This window comes from Salmo salar, chromosome 10, assembly GCF_965601325.2.
Source record: "Salmo salar chromosome 10, fSalSal1, whole genome shotgun sequence".
Classification (NCBI taxonomy): domain Eukaryota; kingdom Metazoa; phylum Chordata; class Actinopteri; order Salmoniformes; family Salmonidae; genus Salmo; species Salmo salar.
The window spans coordinates 30,567,832-30,583,603 of NC_138300.1; the positions used below are offsets into that span (position 1 = coordinate 30,567,832).

The 15,772-nt window shown below is 43.9% G+C and overlaps 1 protein-coding gene across 3 annotated transcripts in view; it reads right to left on the reverse strand.

Moving 5' to 3' along the window:
• The window catches only part of ipo13b (importin 13b), a 49,756-nt gene that overhangs the window by 7,148 nt on the left and 26,836 nt on the right, over window positions 1-15,772 (reverse strand). For all 3 annotated transcript variants that reach the window (XR_014379016.1, XM_014216802.3, XM_014216801.3), the window contains 11 exons: window positions 13,814-13,955; window positions 13,515-13,681; window positions 10,750-10,870; window positions 10,518-10,665; window positions 10,151-10,332; window positions 10,024-10,050; window positions 9,502-9,636; window positions 1,481-1,633; window positions 656-736; window positions 394-531; window positions 182-278 (listed from right to left, as the gene is read on the reverse strand). Coding sequence is in view for 2 of the 3 variants with exons in the window: in XM_014216802.3 (XP_014072277.2) it covers window positions 182-278; window positions 394-531; window positions 656-736; window positions 1,481-1,633; window positions 9,502-9,636; window positions 10,024-10,050; window positions 10,151-10,332; window positions 10,518-10,665; window positions 10,750-10,870; window positions 13,515-13,681; window positions 13,814-13,955 (1,391 nt within the window). In the remaining variant the exon portion in view is untranslated. The remainder of the gene's footprint in view (window positions 1-181; window positions 279-393; window positions 532-655; window positions 737-1,480; window positions 1,634-9,501; window positions 9,637-10,023; window positions 10,051-10,150; window positions 10,333-10,517; window positions 10,666-10,749; window positions 10,871-13,514; window positions 13,682-13,813; window positions 13,956-15,772) is intronic.

Sequence of the window (15,772 nt, forward strand, 5' to 3'; positions counted from 1 at the left end):
AATAGGTGCTTTCAACTGTCCAGCTCCAAGGAGAGGAGACAAGGACTTTAGACTATTGAGATGCAGCCATTGTATTTCCCCTGCTGCTGAAAGCAGGAGTGTGTGCAGGTTTCCTGTCAATCAAAATCACCCAAAAGAAAAACAGACAAATATCACCCCCCTCCCCTGCAGGACCCCCTACCTTGCTGGAAGATGGAGAGTGTTACCGAGGTAACCAGCTCAAATAGAGCCTTGATGGGAGGGAAGTTGTCCGTCTCACTGGCAAATATATGGACCATCTGTCAAATACAACCACAGATGGTTTCACACTGGTCAAGGTGTTTGTGTGTGTGCCACTGATGCGTGTGTATTGTGTATGCGTGAGTGTGTTCAAGCGTGTGTTTGTGTGTGTACCTGTCGTGTGAGGTCCAGTGCTGAGGCTTGTGGTATGGTACTGTACATCTGTCCTAGCATCTCACTGAGCTGAGACACCATGGGAGCAAAGTCATGGAGGAGAGTCTTCACCGACTTCTCAAAGATAGCACACACGGCCTGGGAGGAGGGAGGGAGACAGGGGGAGAGTGAAACTTAATTTTCAGCTTGTTCAGGTCAGATTTCTTTATGCTTCATATATTAAAACATCACTATAGGTCTGTTCAGTGTGTGCTTGTCTCACCTCCACCACCTGAGAGTCGTTGAGCCACTTGCTGAGGACCGTCTGAATGAGAGCAAAGACCTGCTGTAGGACCACCACCACCTAGAACACACACAGGTTAGTGTGAGTAACCTAGACAACGCTAAACACTCCCACAATGACAACGCTAAACACTCCCACAATGACAACGCTAAACACTCCCACAATGACAACGCTAAACACTCCCACAATGACAACGCTAAACACTCTCACAATGAAAACGCTAAACACTCCCACAATGACAACGCTAAACACTCCCACAATGACAACGCTAAACACTCCCACAATGACAACGCTAAACACTCCCACAATGACAACGCTAAACACTCCCACAATGACAACGCTAAACACTCCCACAATGAAAACGCTAAACACTCCCACAATGACAATGCTAAACACTCCCACAATGACAACGCTAAACACTCTCACAATGAAAACGCTAAACACTCCCACAATGACAACGCTAAACACTCCCACAATGACAATGCTAAACACTCCCACAATGACAACGCTAAACACTCCCACAATGACAACGCTAAACACTCCCACAATGAAAACGCTAAACACTCCCACAATGACAATGCTAAACACTCCCACAATGACAACGCTAAACACTCCCACAATGACAACGCTAAACACTCCCACAATGACAACGCTAAACACTCCCACAATGACAACGCTAAACACTCCCACAATGACAACGCTAAACACTCTCACAATGAAAACGCTAAACACTCCCACAATGAAAACGCTAAACACTCCCACTGAGCTTGCGTGTGCCTGGGTGTTGATGGTGGTGTCTCTCACCGGGTTAGGTCCTGGTGGTGGCGGGGCTGTTTTGACAGGTGGCGCTGTGCCCTCTCCTGATTCGTCCTCCTGCTTGCTGATGTCCAGCGTAGTGAAGAGATTGGATAAGAGACCTAGGATGTGGATTATCGCTAGTTTATTGGACGGGTTGGGCTGGAGAGAGGGATGAGGGAGGGAGAAAAAGATGAGAAAGTAAGTCCTTAGCTTCAGGGAGCCAGACAAACAAGATTTGCCATGTCTTAACAAGTGAAACAAAAAGAGACAGTGAAAGAACATAAAAGAGAGAGGGATGAAGTGAAAAGGACAGAACTTCTTCTAAAGAAGTGAAAGAGAGAAGAGATGATTTTTGGCTGCGTCAGTCAGTTGATGGCTTCATCTTTCTGCAGATTTCAGACACACACTCTCCAGGGTGACAACACTAATTAAAGCTTTGTTAGTACCGATTTAATCACCGCTCTGTATCCATGACAACGGAACTGTGGCGTACAAGGGAGGCGTAATGCAGCTGGGCTGACTCCCTTCGCTTAATGAGCAATGTTGCTACTGAACACACACACACTTCAGAGTTGAGATAGGTGTGTGCAACTTGGACTTATACCCAAATCATTCATTGACGTCAATGGGTGAGCATTTGAGTCGAGTGTCCAGATCTTAAGTCAGAATACCACCCTAAATGCATAAAAACAGACAATGGTTGTACTATAGCTTACAATATAGTGGAGGTGCAGTTTCACCTCTTGCCTCAAGGTGCCAGTGTTTGTCAGGCTGCACAGGCAACCTGATTCCCTAGTCTGACGTCACGGCTATAAATCACACAAATCAGACAGGTAGAAAGGGAGAGAGAGAGGGAGAGAAAGAGACAGGCAGCGAGAGCAGAGGCAGCGAGGAGAGAGAAAGAGAGGCAGCAAGGAGAGAGACAGAGCGGAGAGAGAAAGAGCGGAGAGAAGCAGAGCGGAGAGAGGCAGAGCGGAGAGGAGAGGCGGAGAGAGACAGCGAGAGGAGAGGCAGAGCGGAGAGAGACAGCGAGAGGAGAGGCAGAGCGGAGAGAGGCAGAGAGAGAGAGAGAGAGAGAGGCAGAGAGAGAGAGGCAGAGAGAGAGGCAGAGAGAGAGAGAGAGGCAGAGAGAGAGAGAGAGAGAGAGGCAGCAAGAGGCAGAGAGGAGAGAGACAGGCAGCGAGAGGACAGGCAGAGCGAGAGACAGGCAGAGAGGAGAAAGAAGGCAGAGAGGAGAGAGAGTAAGACAGGCAGCGAGAGGAGAGGCAGAGAGAGAGTGAGACCGGCAGCGAGAGGAGAGGCAGAGAGGAGGACAAGCACCTGCCTGGAGGTGACAGCATTCCCTCCCCCATATGCCCCCCCTAGGCACAACTATGATAACATAACCAACAAAAACGGGTCACAACTCCTGCAGCTCTGTCGCATGCTGGGCATATACATAGTCAATGGTAGGCTTCGAGGGGACTCCCATGGTTGGTAAACCTATAGCTCATCTCTTGGCAGTAGTACTGTAACTACTTTATCACTGACCTCATGAAACTTTGGCCTTCATGTGGATGACATAGCTTGTGCATGCAGTTGTTATGCTGTCTCATGAGAGAGGAGGCCATTTTTCAGACACTGAGCCAATCAAGTAGTTCTACTTGTCAAGTCCCAAGATGGTAGCATGTCAAGTCGTTTGTCTGTGACTAGTACATTTTAACCTACTAATAACCTATTTATTTATGGCTGAGTAACTTCCTTGTTGTGTAGTGCAAATTATTTTATTTTTGCTGCTGTAAAGATCACGGGTCTTCCTCAACTTGGCACTTCAACTCTGCACTGACGTTTACCAAAGTAACCCGATCTCTGGCTGGCCTGAGTTCCTTCTTCATCCACGGAGTGTCTCGTCCAAGCCGCTCCTTTTTGCTCTTCGTCTGGCTGTCAGTGGCAGCTCAATAATCCCCAACCCGCTCTCTCAATCGACCTCAACACCCAATCTACTCACACGTGCAAATACTCACATTCAGATTTACATATACGCTGTCCCTCTCTCCCCTTACCTTCATTGGGCTCTATTTACATTTGTCAGAGAAAATGACAATTTTCGTGGTATTGCTTTGTGCACTGACTTTAACGAGATCTGGAGAAAACGAACATTGTCGCTGGGTGAGTACATCTGACAATGTGCTCTCCCGTCCATTGGACATTTTGTTTGCAGGAACTCGCTCCTTTTCACTCGTTCCACTCGTCCAAGTGCCGATGTATTTGTGGCATGATGTGAACATTACGAATTTGTGTCACTACCAAAGTCTAATGGTTTTAAATGACTGTTTTGTATTGTCTGGAAACTCACTTGTAGACTTCGCTTGCAGTAGGTCTCTTAAAAAAGAGAAGCCGTGCAAAGTTATTAAACAGAGGTGCCTAGTTATTCTTCTATTGTTGATATCAGGTAACGTGCAGCCTAACCCTGGCCCTGATATGCAATGTCTCCAAACCCCCTCTGATTTTAAATCAAGATCTGGTCTTGGTATTTTTCATTTAAATGTACGCAGCCTGTTGTCAAAAATGGATGGGGTTAGGATTTGGGCTAAATCAACTGATGCTGATATAATTGTGTTTTCTGAAACCTGGCTCAGCAAGTCTGTTCTTGATACGGATATTTGTATAACTGGTTACAATGTTTATCGCACTGATCGGGTTAAGAAAGGTGGGGGTGTGGCTATATATGTAAAAACGAAATTCCCTGTAAGTGTGGCAAAGTCTGAAACTATTTGTAAACAGTTGGAATTTCTTGCTTTGAATATTGAGGTTTCTAAGGGTCTTTCTATAACTGTGATTGGCTGTTACAGACCCCCCTCTGCTCTCGGTGATGCATTTTCTTCTTTGACGCACCTCATGTCTAAACTTCTTTACAGTGAAATGATTTTGATTGGTGATCTTAACTGGTGTTGGTTAATGCCGGTGTCTGATGATTTAAAATGTTTTGTAATTCTATGAATCTTACCCAGTTGATTAACTCACCCACTCGCCCTAATCTAAAATGCCCTGATAAATCTACCCTGATTGATTTGATATTGACAAATGTTCCACATAAATATTCTGCGGTTGGTGTTTTTTGTAATGATTTAAGTGACCATTGTGCTGTTGTTGCTATTAGAAATACTAAGATTTCTAAGTCTAACCCGCGTTTTATTCGTAAGAGAAATCTGAAGTGTTTCATTGAGCAGGCTTTCTTTCATGATTTGTTTTATTTTGACTGGAGCAAGATTGAGCTTATCCCTGATGTGGAAACTGCCTGGAAATTCTTTCATGATGGTTTTCTCCAAATAGTAAACAGACATGCTCCATTCCGCAGGTTCAGGGTTAAAGGGAGGGATAATCCATGGTTTTCGTCTGAGCTTTCTTGCATTGTTCACGACCGTAATCTAGCCTGGGCTAAAGCAAGGAAATCGTGTTCTGATGATGATTGGCTTGTTTTTAGGCAGTTACGAAACAAGTGTTCTTCTCTTCTCAGGAAGGCCAAATCTGAATATTTTATGTCTGTTACCACTGATAACCTGAATGACCCTAGAAAGTTTTGGAAGGCTATTAAGTCTATGTCTGGTAACAGTAATGTTAATGAATTACCGTCATGTGTATTGAAGGACTCTGTTGCTATATATGACAAAACTGAAATGCTGAATTGTTTCAATGAGCACTTTGTATCATCTGGTAGGCTGTTTGATTCAGTGTCCTCTGTCTCTGTACAACCTTGTGTGGATGAACCAGTGAGAGCTGGTCAAACTTTTAGCTTTTTGCCATTCTCAGTGCAGGTGGTACATAAAGCCCTGAAATCCTTAGATCAGAGAAAGCCTGCAGGTCCTGATCTTTTGGATCCCTGCTTTTTAAATCTGGCAGCTGATTTCATAGCTGAACCACTTGCATATCTGTTTAATCTAACCCTGGAATGTAATGAAATTCCAAAGATCTGGAAATCAGCATTTGTCCTGCCACTTTTAAAAGGGGGAGATCCAACTCTTTTAAATAATTATAGGCCAATCTCAAAGCTGTCACCCCTGGTGAAAATACTTGAAACCCTTGTGAGTGACCAGCTAAAAGAGTTTTTATATACTAACTCTATTTTATCAATGTACCAATCGGGTTTCAGGAAGAAGCATAGCACAATTACAGCAGCCATGAAGGTTTTAAATGATATCACTGAAGCTCTTGACAAAAAACAGCATTGTGTCTCACTTTTTATTGATCTCTCTAAGGCTTTTGATACAGTTGATCATGCTATACTAAGGCAGAGATTGTCGAGTGTAGGTCTTTCAGAGCATGCAGTTGCATGGTTTGTTAACTATCTGTCTGATAGAACTCAGTGCACTCAATTTGATGGGCTTAGGTCTGTTAAATTGTCTGTCTTAAATGGTGTGCCCCAAGGCTCTGTACTTGGTCCTCTCTTATTCACTATTTATATAAATAATTTAGACAAAAATGTCCAAAATGCACGACTTCATTTTTATGCTGATGATACTGTTATTTACTGTTGTGCTTCATCTCTTACAAAAGCTTTCCAGAACTTGCAAACTGCTTTTAATACTGTTCAACATACCTTGTCTCAATTGAAGCTTATCCTCAATACTGACAAAACTAAACTTCTGGTGTTTTCTAAAGCAAGAAATAGACCCCTGAACCTTTCACCTATTACTACCTTTCAGGGCAAGGAGATTGAGGTTGTAACCTCATATAAATATCTTGGAATTTTGATTGATGATGGCCTCTCTTTTAAAATGCATATTCAACAACTTACAAAAAAATTGAAGCTGAAATTAGGATTTTATTTTAGGAATAAGGCTTGTTTTTCTTTTGAAGCCAGAAGGAGGCTAGTATCAGCTACATTTATGCCTTTACTAGACTATGGGGATATTTTATATATAAATGCTTCCGCTCAGTGTTTGAGATCAATTGACACCCTTTACCATGGCACTTTGAGATTTATTTTAAATTGCAAAACCCTTACGCACCACTGCACTTTGTATACCAGGGTTGGCTGGCCTTCTCTAGTCACTCGTAGGCTCAGTCACTGGTATACTTTTATTTACAAAGCCATTTTGGGTTTACTACCTTTTTATTTGGGCATTTTTATTGTTCAGAAATGTGGTGGGTACTCTCTTCGTTCGAGGGACTTTATCTTGCTAACTGTTCCAAATGTCCGAACTGAATTTGGTAAAAGGGCTTTTATGTACTCTGCGCCATCGTCTTGGAATGCCTTACAAAATACTTTTAAACTGGAAGAACTTGTCCCGATTGGTATTTTTAAATCACTGATGAATGATCTTGAGACTGATTCCCTGACCTGTCAATGTTTTTAATTTGCTGTTTTTGATTTTGTTATATTCTTTGTTAATTTTATGGTTTTTACTAGATTACTTGTAGTTTTTCATGTTGTTTGTCTAATTTTTGTAATGACTTGGCGCTGCCTATCTTGGCCAGGACGCTCTTGAAAAAGAGATTTTAAATCTCAATGAGCCTTTCCTGGTTAAATAAAGGTAAAAAATAATAAAAAAACAAAAAAAAAAACAGAGTCTCTCAGAGAGTTCAGTCAGCTCACTGACACCCCTCTATCAGATCACAGCAAAATCACTGTCTACTTGAACAGAGCAATACTCAATCATGAGGCATCAAAGACAAAGGAACTGAGTAATATTAAGAAATGCTATAGATGGAAGGAATGTCGTTGTGGAAATCTACCAAAAAACAATTAGGCAACAACAAATTCAATCCCTTTAAACAACTTCCTGGACAAAATGTTCCACTGTAATAGTGAAGGTGTAAACCTGGCAGTAGAAAATCAAAACAGTATATTTGACCTCTCAGCTTCCCTATCAAATCTAAACATTTCAAACAGAAAGCTCAATGTAATTGAAAAATCCATAGACTACCCACTTCTGGGAAAATTGGAAAACACTAAACAAACATGAAGAATTATCTATCCAAAATGGAGATGTATGGGTAAACCACTTTTCCAATCTTTTTGGCTCTATAACAAAGAACAAACAGCAAAAACATATACATGATCAAATACAAATCACAGAATCAACTATTAAAGACTAACAGAACCCATTGGATTCTCCAATTACCTTGAATGAACTACAGGACAAAATAAAAACCCTCCAACCCAAAAAGGCCTGTGGTGTTGATGGTATCCTCAATTAAATGATAAAATATACAGACAGCAAATTCCAATTGGCTATACTAAAACTCTAACATCATCCTTTGCTCTGGCATCTTCCCCAATATTTGGAACCAAGGACTAATCACCCCAATCCACAAAAGTGGAGACAAATTTGACCCCAATAACTACCGTGGGATATGCGTCAACAGCAACCTTGAGAAAATCCTCTGCATTATCATTAACAGCCGACTCGTACATTTCCTCAGTAAAAACAATGTACTGAGCAAATGTCAAATTGGATTTTTACCAAATTATTGTACGACAGACCACGTATTCACCCTGCACACTCTAATTGACAAACAAACAAACCAAAACAAAGGCAAAGTCTTCTCATGCTTTGTTGATTTCAAAAAAGCCTTCGACACAATTTTTGTCATGAGGGTCTGCTATACAAATTGATGGAAAGTGGTGTTGGGGGAAAAACATACAACATCATAAAATCCAACAAGTGTGCGGTTAAAATAGGCCAAAAAAAAAACACATTTCTTCCCACAGGCGCCGTGGGGCCCCTGACAGAAAATCTCAGTAAGTCTAAGTCTTCACACCAAAGTACGTTCATCTCTAGGAGACAGAACGCGTCTCCTTCCTGAGCGGTATAACGGCTGCGTGGTCCCATGGTGTTTATACTTGCGTACTATTGTTTGTACAGATGAACATGGTACCTTCAGGCGTTTGGAAATTGCTCCCAAGAATGAACCAGACTTGTGGAGGTATACAATTTTTCTTCTGAGGTCTTAGCTGATTTCTTTTGATTTTCCCATGATGTCAAGCAAAGAGGCACTGAGTTTGAAGGTAGGCCTTGAAATACATCCACAGGTACACCTCCAATTGACTCAAATTATTTCAATGAGCCTGTCAGAAGCTCTGAAAGCCATGACATAATTTTCTGGAATTTTCCAAGCTGTTTAAAGGCACAGTCAACTTAGTGTATGTAAACTTCTGACCCACTGGAATTGTGATGCAGTGAATTATAAGTGAAATAATCTGTCTGTAAACAATTGTTGGAAAAAATCACTTGTGTCATGCACAAAGTAGATGTCCTAACCGACTTGCCAAAACTATAGTTTGTAAACAAGAAATTTGTGGAGTGTTTGAAAAACGAGTTTTAATGACTCCAACCTAAGTGTATGTAAACTTCCTACTTCAACTGTATATAATACGACATGTGTAATGTATTTTTCTTTTGGAAGTTCTGTGAGTGTAATGTTTACTGTTCATAACACTTTTGTATATTATCTCCTTCACATGCTTTGGCAATGTTAACATATGTTTCCCATGCCGAGAGAGAGAGCGCGAGCGAGAGCGTGCGAGAGAGAGTGCGGGAGAGCGCGAGAGAGAGAGCGCGTGAGCTCTTCATTTGAACTGACATCTCTTTTCACCCAGACAGTCAGGTCTCTGCTGACTCCAGAACAATAGATCAGGGGAGAAAGACTAATTCAACACTGATAATGTCACATCCTTATTTTTAGTTAATGTCAGCTCCTTATTTTGAGAAAATGTCAAATCCTTATTTTTAGCTCCTATATGAAGGCCCAGATTCATTAGATGTGACATTTAATAAAGTAAGAATGTGTGTCAGAGTGTGTGTGTCTTATGTCCCTGTGATTCAGTAGCCCATGGCTTAGTGATGAAGCCAATCTGGTCCCACAGAGAAATGTTCAACTGTTCACATGGACACAGTCCAACAGAGAGAGCGAGAGCAAGAGAGATGCATCCATGCAGACACAAGGTCTGTTCATATGGCCCCAGTCCAATAGAGAGAGGAAAGTATGCCACTTTAACACTGTTACAACAGTGTGTGTGTGTGTGTGTGTGTGTGCGTGTGTACCGTCTCATCCGCTAGTTTCTCAAGTTGCTGTATGTAGGGTGTAATAAGGGAGTGCAGGTTCCTCAGTATCTCCTCCACAGGCAGAGCAGACAGCAGGAAGCCCAAGGCCTGCATCAGCCACATACACTGACTGCTCTGAAGTGGGAGAGAGGAAGGGAGGAGAGGTAGAGCGAGGAAGAGAGAGAGAACATTATACATTTCCAGACCTTTGAAAGATAATGTGACTCTGTGTAAGTGCTGTTTGCTAGCTGCCATCCATCAGACTTGTCACCAGCTCTAACCTTGCTCTTTGTTTTCATGGCAGAATGGGCTGACTCATTCTATTGTCTGGTGTACACTCCCTGTGCTTGATTATATTTTATTGAATACGCTCAGTGTTGCATGTAGTAAATGCGCAGATAATGAAGTTATTTGAATTTTGACACTGTCCCAGACTTTCATTATACATGTTTAGAGTGGGTCCAGTGAGCTGGCACATTGGGGTTTTGGCTTGCATTATTTCCAGACAGGACTAGAACTGACCTTGTGAATCTGCTTGATCAGCACCTCCTGTGAAGAAGAGAGGATAGCAGAAGTATCAGTAGAATTATTTATATTGACTCAAACGTAATAAAACATGAAATGTGATATACAGCACACACACACAAACCTGTGATACAGCCACTATATTTGTAGCGTAGGGCGGCAGGTCGTATTTGCATTCTCTGCAGATCTTCTTGAGTGTGGAGACAGAGGAGACGGAGAGGTCTGGGTTCCCCAAGGCCTGGAGTACCAGAGGTAAAACACTACTCAGCATCACCGGGTGGTCTGCCAACCACTCTGCTAGAGCTCCTACAGGGAGGGAGGAGGAGAACACACTGGATGAAAGGTTTTAACACAGTAATACTGTAAGCTACAGGAGACAAACAAAGGAGTCAGATGCTTTTCCTGTTTTCCTGTCCAATTATTTTTCTTCTTCTTGTGATTCCCTGGATGAACAAGACACAAAGAAATGACAGCTATGACCGTATCAATACCTATAGTGAACATAACGGTGTCGGCCAGTTGGACGTTGTTGATGCTAATTCTGGGGATGAGTCCAATCAGGCCTGGGATGACATCAGAGTAGTTGACATCTATTGTCTCCGCTATCGACTGGAACCCGTATAACAACGCTTCTGTATGCTGGAAGAGACAAACGGCTTCAGACAGTGCGTGGGTGTCCAGTGTGTGTGTGTGTGTGTGTGTGTGTGTGTGTACACACTGTACCTGCCATGACGAGGCTTGTTCTGTGTTGGTCAGTATTCGTCCTAGTTTCTCATACAGGTTACTGAGCAGCTCAGCTCCTAGCATCTCATACACATACATCAGAGTGTCGGAGATATCCACCCTGGAACACATGTGTTACCAACAGAAGGCACGGTTTTGTTATAGAGGTGAAACTATCAATACTATGGGGGAAAGTGGTGTGTTTACAAGGTTCCGTTTTGGGTCCATTGCTTTTTTCTATTGAGTTAATATGTACAAATCATGTGTTTACCAGGGATGCAAACTGGTGAGGGCCCAAAAAGTGACACTTTGTTTGTTGTCGCATTGAAACATGCAAAAAAAATCCCTGCTTGGGGGAAATGCAGGCTTTAACTAATTAAACAACAAAGAATATGACCTACATGATCAGGCTATGTGTGTAAAATAAAAAGTGGTTCATGTGAACCTAACACACAGCTAAAAAATGTAAAGAAAGCAATCCAATGTTATTTGTTGCCTAGACTTTACTGCAAATGACACTCAAGTCTTGAAAAAAAACAATACACTAATATTGCAGTTAGCCATGACAGCCTTTATAATAGAACACTTGTGACCACACACAACTAAATATTGCACTTGGGAAAAAAACATCTTAAAGTAGAAATAGAATGAAACAAACAGGCATTCTATTTTTGCTCTATTATAGTGGCCACTATAGACATTGATCAAGTGCATAAGGCTACCTGTGTGCAAAAATAACATTCACTGAGTAAAACATATTATAATCCCCCCTCACTCACAGGAGTTACTGTCAAGTTCAACACAACAAAAACAATATATTTTGGCTACACTGCACATTATTACATTGTCCACAGGCAGAAAGTGTACATCTGCTCTACAATATGCCAGCAAAAGTGAGAAAGAGGGAAAGTTTTTAGTGTTCCTTTCACCTCTATAATGGCATTCGGCTTAATAAGCCAGGCCCGGCTCCAGCTACACTTGATTCCTGAATCCACTTGTTTAACAAGCAACGCCTCATTTTTACTTAATTCTCTCATTCTGAAAGTTAACCACATCCTGTAGAGGGAAAACATTAGTTAACAGATAGCTGGTTAGTTCATTAGCTAGTTAACATTTCACACAGATTGCCAGGGTCCAGTAAGCAACTAACGCGTTATAACTTGAGGAACGGCAAGGAGTCGTATACCAGTTAATACTATAGAGAATTAGTTAGGTTACTAATGTTAGCTCATTTGATGTTGTGACGTTAGCTAGCTACTTTATTAGCAAGCAAATTTTCACACCATAAACTCTATTATGTGATCAAATAAGTTGGCTAATGTTACTCAACAATTCTCTGGCTAGCTAACGGAAAATAGGATCCAGCTAGCACCACTCTTTCTCCCTCACCTCAAACTGTCCAAATGCCAGTAGTTTTCGGTTACAGCTCATGAAATACGCTTCATCACCTTCTCACCCCTGTCTCCGTGGTCAGGCTTCTCACCTAACCTTACCTCTTCCTTATCGTTCAGGGGACACGCTGCGGAAACTGACAATCTGCCTTTCCAGAGGCGCGCTGATGCTGTAACTAGTACGTTTGTTGTCTCTTCTTTCTTCAGTCGCGTGCTGCGCTGCATTCTGTTGTTATGTAAGCGATTGGCTGAGCCTTGGATACAGCAGCCAGTATTGCTCCAAACGCGCATCACTCATTCGCTTACAGAGAGTAGTGATCTTTTCTCATCGGATCTACACGGATCACGTAGGTCACCTATTTTGGATTCAAAACAGCGAATTTTGCCAAAAGGTGACTAGTTTGCATCCCTGGTTTACACCTGAAATCAGCACACCAAGACAGTCGTGAAGAGGGCACGACAAAACCTATTCCCCCTCAGGAGACTGAAAAGATTTGGCATGAGTCCTCAGATCCTCAAAAGGTTTTACAGCTGCACCATCGAGAGCATCCTGACGGTTTGCATCACTGCCTGGTACGGCAACTGCTCAGCCTCTGATCGCAAGGCACTACAGAGGGTAGTGCGTACGGCCCAGTACATCACCGGGGCAAAGCTTCCTGCCATCCAGCACCTCTATACCAGGCGGTGTAGGAGGGAGGAAGGCCCTAAAAATTGTCAAAGACTCCAGCCACCCTAGTCATAGACAGTTCTCTCTGCTACCGCACGGCAAGCTGTACCGGAGTGACAAGTCTAAGACCAAGAAGCTTCTAAACAGCTTCTACACCCAAGTCATAAGACTCCTGAACAGCTGATCATTATTTGCACCCCCCCCCCCCCCCCCCCTACACTGCTGCTACTCTGTTATTATCTATGCATAGGTCACTTTAATAACTCTACCTACGTGTACATATTAGCTCAATTACCATGACACCAGTGCCCCCGCACATTGACTCTGTACCGGTACATCCTGTATATAGCCTCGCTATTGTTATTTTACTGCTGCTCTTTAATTATTTGTTATTCTTATCTTACTTTTTTTGTAGGTATTTACTAAAAACTGCATTGTTGGTTAGGGCTTAGGGACTAATAGCAGGCTTGATTTCATACTGTGCTGTTAGTAATGTGCTTCTGTTACTCAGACAAACATTTTCATCCATAAGACATTTGTGCGCTCTCACCTGCCACTTCACTTACAGGCTGGTACAATCACACACGCTCATCTGCTGACCAATAGACCTGTCAGCAAAACATCTCTCTCACACACACACACACACACACACACACACACCACACACACACACACACACACACACATCCCCATCCACACTCTTGTACCTGTAGATCCTGAACTGTTCCTTCTCATCCGAGGACCATGATGCATACTCCTGGTCAGAGGGGAACTGGGCTTTATGCAGCAGAACATCCACCAGCTGGAAATACACTGGTCTATAAACCTGCAGATACACCGCCTGTCTTTCAGAGTCAAACGACATGATGTCGTCCTGGAAAGAGAGAAAGTGTGTGCTGTTAAGTGGTGGTATTCTGAACAGGGTAGTTGGGGTTAGGGTGTAACGTTAGTGTCCTGGGTTAAAGTGTAGGGGACTGGGTTACAGTGCAGGGGTTAGGGTGCATACCTGTAGTGTGTACCAGAAGGTGAGTGTGAGGGAGCTGGTCGTCTCGTTGACTGGGTAGTGTCCTGGTATCCCAGTACAGAACATGATCATGTTGACCAAAGCCAGAAAGCCCTGCCAGTGCTCTACCTGCTCCAAAAGAGCCCTGAGAGAGAGAGAGAGAGAGAGAGAGAGAGAGAAAACGGGAGCGAGAGTAAGTGAGAGAAACGGACAGAGCCAAGTAAACTAGGTCAGTAGTTAAGGAGAGTGAGGTGAGATAGAGTGAGGTGGGACAGGCAGGACTGGTTCTCCAGATAGAGTGAGGTGGGACAGGCAGGACTGTTTCTCTAGAGAGAGTGAGGTGGGGTGGGACAGGCAGGACTGTTTCTCTAGATAGAGTGAGGTGAGGTGGGACAGGCAGGACTGTTTCTCTAGATAGAGTGAGGTGAGGTGGGACAGGCAGGACTGTTTCTCTAGATAGAGTGAGGTGAGGTGGGACAGGCAGGACTGTTTCTCTAGATAGAGTGAGGTGGGGTGGGACAGGCAGGACTGTTTCTCTAGATAGAGTGAGGTGGGGTGGGACAGGCAGGACTGTTTCTCTAGATAGAGTGAGGTGAGGTGGGACAGGCAGGACTGTTTCTCTAGATAGAGTGAGGTGAGGTGGGACAGGCAGGACTGTTTCTCTAGATAGAGTGAGGTGAGGTGGGACAGGCAGGACTGTTTCTCTAGATAGAGTGAGGTGGGGTGGGACAGGCAGGACTGTTTCTCTAGATAGAGTGAGGTGAGGTGGGACAGGCAGGACTGTTTCTCTAGATAGAGTGAGGTGGGGTGGGACAGGCAGGACTGTTTCTCTAGATAGAGTGAGGTGAGGTGGGACAGGCAGGACTATTTCTCTAGATAGAGTGAGGTGAGGTGGGACAGGCAGGACTGTTTCTCTAGATAGAGTGAGGTGAGGTGGGACAGGCAGGACTGTTTCTCTAGATAGAGTGAGGTGGGGTGGGACAGGCAGGACTGTTTCTCTAGATAGAGTGAGGTGGGGTGGGACAGGCAGGACTGTTTCTCTAGATAGAGTGAGGTGAGGTGGGACAGGCAGGACTGTTTCTCTAGATAGAGTGAGGTGGGGTGGGACAGGCAGGACTGTTTCTCTAGATAGAGTGAGGTGGGGTGGGACAGGCAGGACTGTTTCTCTAGATAGAGTGAGGTGAGGTGGGACAGGCAGGACTGTTTCTCTAGATAGAGTGAGGTGAGGTGGGACAGGCAGGACTGTTTCTCTAGATAGAGTGAGATGGGGTGGGACAGGCAGGACTGTTTCTCTAGATAGAGTGAGGTGGGGTGGGACAGGCAGGACTGTTTCTCTAGATAGAGTGAGGTGAGGTGGGACAGGCAGGACTGTTTCTCTAGATAGAGTGAGGTGGGGTGGGACAGGCAGGACTGTTTCTCTAGATAGAGTGAGGTGAGGTGGGACAGGCAGGACTGTTTCTCTAGATAGAGTGAGGTGAGGTGGGACAGGCAGGACTGTTTCTCTAGATAGAGTGAGGTGAGGTGGGACAGGCAGGACTGTTTCTCTAGATAGAGTGAGGTGGGGTGGGACAGGCAGGACTGTTTCTCTAGATAGAGTGAGGTGGGGTGGGACAGGCAGGACTGTTTCTCTAGATAGAGTGAGGTGAGGTGGGACAGGCAGGACTGTTTCTCTAGATAGAGTGAGGTGGGGTGGGACAGGCAGGACTGTTTCTCTAGATAGAGTGAGGTGGGGTGGGACAGGCAGGACTGTTTCTCTAGATAGAGTGAGGTGAGGTGGGACAGGCAGGACTGTTTCTCTAGATAGAGTGAGGTGAGGTGGGACAGGCAGGACTGTTTCTCTAGATAGAGTGAGGTGGGGTGGGACAGGCAGGACTGTTTCTCTAGATAGAGTGAGGTGGGGTGGGACAGGCAGGACTGTTTCTCTAGATAGAGTGAGGTGGGGTGGGACAGGCAGGACTGTTT